The sequence below is a fragment of the Saccostrea cucullata genome, unplaced genomic scaffold (assembly GCF_032062105.1).
Source record: "Saccostrea cucullata isolate Sc308-1 unplaced genomic scaffold, CSIRO_AGI_Scuc_v1 ctg2698, whole genome shotgun sequence".
Taxonomy (NCBI): Eukaryota; Metazoa; Mollusca; class Bivalvia; order Ostreida; family Ostreidae; genus Saccostrea; species Saccostrea cuccullata.
Genome location: NW_026936124.1, coordinates 53,604 through 58,435, shown reverse-complemented (window position 1 = coordinate 58,435; position 4,832 = coordinate 53,604). Strand labels below are relative to the sequence as shown.

At 35.5% G+C, this 4,832-nt stretch overlaps 1 protein-coding gene across 1 annotated transcript; it reads left to right on the top strand.

Moving 5' to 3' along the window:
* Window positions 1-3,216: 3,216 nt before the first annotated feature.
* LOC134244825 (piggyBac transposable element-derived protein 4-like) lies at window positions 3,217-4,008 on the top strand. The gene has a single exon (XM_062727078.1). It carries the CDS (start codon window positions 3,217-3,219, stop codon window positions 4,006-4,008), a length of 792 nt encoding a protein of 263 aa, XP_062583062.1.
* Window positions 4,009-4,832: the final 824 nt, after the last annotated feature.

The window sequence follows — 4,832 nt, the reverse complement described above, 5'->3', positions numbered from 1 at the left end:
TGAGTTTGAACCATCTCTAAGTGATGGTGATAGGTGGAAAACAAAGTTCAATCCGACATGGGGTACTGATTTTCCAGGGGCAAAAGTTAGTGCAATAAGTGTGCATCATGTTTTCTGCATGATTTGCAGCACCAATTTTACTTGCAGAAAATACAGACTGGAGGCAAAGACTGTCATATGATACAATTGACAGTCTCCTGTGTATAAAATTTAACATACTGTAGATTGCTGTGAATATGAGCCCCCTACTGAAATTCTGAAAGATGCTTAAGTTGCTTGTAACCAGTAAAATTTTTCTTAATTTGAAATTATGTAATAAATTTAATCCTTATTCAAGGTTTTTTGTTATTTAGTACCACTTTTTGTACCTATTTTGATGAGCTTTGTACAGGTTTTTATTCAAATTCCAGTTTATTATTTTTTATGGCTCGTGTATGGCACGCCAAATTCACAAAAATGAGCTAAACATAGTTTCACAGTCAATAAACTAGGTTTATCGATTGTAAACTATAGTTTATCGACTGTAAACTATAGAAAAAAAACGTTAATCTATATTTTACATCCGTAAACCATAGTTAACGCGATAATCTATGTTTCACAACCGTAACCTATACTTAACACTGAAAACAATCATTTGTGATTGCAAAACATAGATTATCTGATAAATACAGTTTCAGGATTTGTAAACTATAGTTTACAAACCGTTAACTATAGTTAACGATCTGATAAATATAGTTTCATGATTTGTGAAACTATGATTAACAACTCTTAACTATAGTTTACGATTGTAAACTATAGTTTACAAACATGAATCTATGTTTATCAACAAAATCTATTGTTAACGCTTATTAGAGACTGATAAACTTAGATTATCATACGTAAACTATAGTTATCAACCGTTAAATATAGTTTTACAGATGAAAACTACACTTAACGAATCGTTAACTATACTTAACGAATCGTTAACTATAGTTTACGGTTTGTAAACTATAGTTTACTAACAGTCGATAAACCTAGTTTATCAAATGTGAAACTACGTTTATCTCATTTTTGTGAATTTGGCGTGCCATACTCGTGTACCAAGTTTTGAGGTCCAGAACTAATCACATGTATACAAAATATTTACAATCAAAGTTTCACTTAAGATTTTCTTATGGCCTACTTTTACGTCAGACTTGTGATTGTGACGTCATCAAATTTCAAACTTCTTGCTTCATAATTGATTGCACTTGTTATTTCTTGTCAATAACATTTGTTTTGCTGAAAAATGATAAAAACCAAGCTATATTTTTTATTTTCATCCACTTATTATAAATTATAAAGCATATTGAGATTGTTCCTGAGGACAAAGTCTGTCGTAAGTAAAATCTTAAGTTCAATAGGCTCTGAATGCCTTCATGAAAAACACTTAATACTGTAGATTGGCAAATATTCAAGATGGTTTTATTTTCGCTATGTTCGCGGTTTATTAATTTTCTGCGAAATTAACCCCACTGTGAACGTTATCATTAGTTTTTAATAATATTAAATTGCTTATAGGAAATTTTGAATTAATTTCTTGCAGCGTGAAATTAAAACCATCGCAAATGGTACATTTTGAGATATCGTGAAATTTTAACACCGTGGAATTAAAACAATTCACAGTATTTGTCGTAAGAGATTCATAAGTTAAAATTGTAAGCAAAAACTTAAGATTTTTTGTGAAAACGACTACAGATGTTTAGGTCCTCTGTACACACACAGCTGTTTCCCTTTCAAGGACAAGAATGGATTTATACTAAAACTAACAAGAGGAACTCAACAATATTGATAATCAGATTATTACCAGGGTGTCTTTTATTTTATTGAAAAAATGCCAGAGCTGAAACAAAACTTTCAAAGGGATCTGATGTTGAAAATTGTGCCATTCTATAGAGAATCCACATCCTATCCTAAGAGGTGAAAAAATTAGTGACAGTGCACATGTTCTTGGGATAAAACAAAGACAATTATTACCTAACCTACTATATAAATTGTAATTAGGCATTTTGAACTGTTTCACGATTCATTTCATGTTTTTGCGTGATCATGAAACAGTCGAACTGTTGAGCGGGCCACAGAATGAACTGTTGCCTGTTTAAAGCGTCATGGTGATATTCAAGCGTTTGGATGATCACGACATCACTATTTACCTGCTATATAACTAACTAAATTGGAATAAAACACAAAAACCATCAATTTGAATATTAATTTAATCTTTACATTCCGTGTTCAGCTAATTAATAGACTGGTATGTGGATAAACAGTTGTTAAAACTCTTTATTGGTTGTTTGTGAGTTTTTATTCCAGTTTAGTTGATTATATATAGTAGGTTAGGTAATAAAACACTTATTTGATGACTACTCGGTGAAACAGTCAAACTATTGTCCCTCGGAAGAGGGGAAGACCTGGGAAACTGTTGCCCTCAGCCTTCGGCCTCGGGCAACAGTTTCCCAGGTCCTCCCCACTATCTCGGGACAATAGTTTGACTGTTTACCTCATAGTCATTAACTCTTTCCCACTTACTAGCGCCTCTCGACGCCTCGCCATTATTTCCGCACTAGCGTCTCTTGACGCTTGGACAGGATTTCCTCACAAGCGCCTGTTGAAGTCTCCTTATTTTAACACTGTATGAAAACGAGACTATGACGTTGACAACTTTGGGGTAGGCATAAAATTGAAGCGATACTATTGGTCTATAAAAATAAAGTATGTGTAGTCATAATATCACGTGTACCTATTAATAAAGACGGTTTTTACCATGTATGGAAACTAAAGCGAAAGTTGATATTTCAAAATGGCGGACCTACCAACAAACGAAGAGATATTGCGTGATTATTTCAATTCAGATGATGATTTAGATGAGTTTGAGGGTTTCTCAGATGCCGAATCAGACATATATATTCCCGAGGAATCTAGTAGTGAAGAAGAAAGTTCCAGTGAATCAGAGCCAGAAAATGACAATGAATGGACAGAGAACCCTCGTGGCGTGCGTGTTGACCCGTTTGTGGAGGGCATTGGACCAATATTCCCGGACGATTTTGACAAGGATACAGCCCAACAAAGGATTGCTTTGATTTTATGTTTAGGCCAGACAGTATTTCAGATTTTGTTTGCCACACAAATAATTATGCGAGATGGAAAATGGCACAGAAGGGCGAGGAGGACCATGTATGGTACGAAATCACCGAAGCTGAAATGAAGGCTTACCTTGGACTTAATATTTTGATGGGCATCAATCAGCTGCCTTCATATAAGGATTATTGGTCCAAAGATGTGTATCTTGGCAATGAAGGAGTTAAATCTGTTATGACTTTGAGGAGGTACGAGAAAATAACAGAATATTTTCACATCAGTGATCGTGCAAGCGAGCCAGCCAGGGGATCCAGAAACTTTGACAAATTATTCAAGGTCAGAGAAGTCCTTACAATGACAAAGAGAAAGTTCATTGAAAATTACAAGCCAAACAAAAGCATGGCCATTGATGAAGCTATGATTAAATGGACAGGAAGACTCTCTTACAAGCAATACCTCCCTGCTAAGCCAATCAAGAGAGGCATAAAAGTTTGGATGAGGTGCGATTCGGAGAATGCGTTTCTTACCGACTTCAACATATACTTAGGAAAGGGAGAAGCCGTGTCAGAACATGGCCTTGGACATGACGTCATCACAAAATTATCCAGGGACATCACTGGAAAAAACCATCATTTATACTTTGACAACTATTTCACCAGCATCAAACTCATGGAGGACTTGCTCGCCGAAAATATTTATGCTTGCAGCACAGTGCGCATGAATAGAAGAGGGTTTCCTGATGACTTAAAAGGCAGACTAAGATTACAGAGGGAACAGTCACAGACCAGACAGAGAGGAAACCTTACTGCTTCTGTCTGGCAGGACAAAAAGCCAGTGGCTTTCCCAAGCACCCAAGTGACCGTCGTAGACAAGTTCCCGTCACCAGGCAGCATGGAAGTCAGGAACTGCATATGACACAACCCCATGCTGCCAATGGGTACAATAAGTACATGAATGGTTGGACAGACATGATCAGCTGAGACTGAAGTATCCTCTAGGAAGGGACAGTAAAAAAGCCTGGAAGTAGACATACCATAAATCTCTAAATTTTTACGTCGATTTTATTTTGCAAATTCGTGTCAAAATGGTGTTGATTAATTTTTACGTTTCAAAATTTTGCGAATAACCACTGCTTTGTTTACATTTTCTTATTGGTATTTTATTTTTAAGAAAAATATTTTTGCATATGCAATGAACTTGCAAATTTGCTAAAAATTTATCTACAGCAAAAATTTTCAGATTTACGGTATTCTCTCCTGATGAATTGTGCAGTGGTAAATTCCTTCATTCTGTTCTGCAAAACGTCAAACCGACCAAATACAAGGAAAAGATTTATACACGTAGCGTTTAGGCTGGAGCTTGTTCACCATCTAATTGCGGGCTTCTCCAGACGAAAAAGGAAAGCAGCTGAAAATGTTGAGGTGGTCCACCAGGCAGAGAACTTTCCTGGACACGAATCCATGCACATGGGGACCAAAAGAAGGTGTCATGTTCACATGAACAAAAAATTTGTTTAGTTTTATAATTTTTATAATTTAATTTATAGACACCTTGTTTAAAAAAAGGCAATTGTCTCATCTTTGGAATTGAATTCTGTATTTAGTGTTATTTTTTCCCCGCTTTATTTTCGCCCTTACACACTTGCAAATAATTTTGCCCCATTTTAAATTCGCCCAGTCACATTTTTGTTTTGTTTAAGAAACTATACTGTATTCTTTCAATTTGCCCTTTTTTAAATT

What these genes read in the sequence shown, in the direction of transcription:
- LOC134244825 (XM_062727078.1), top strand. Translation starts at nt 3,217, where the DNA reads ATGAAGGCTTACCTTGGACTTAATATTTTGATGGGCATCAATCAGCTG.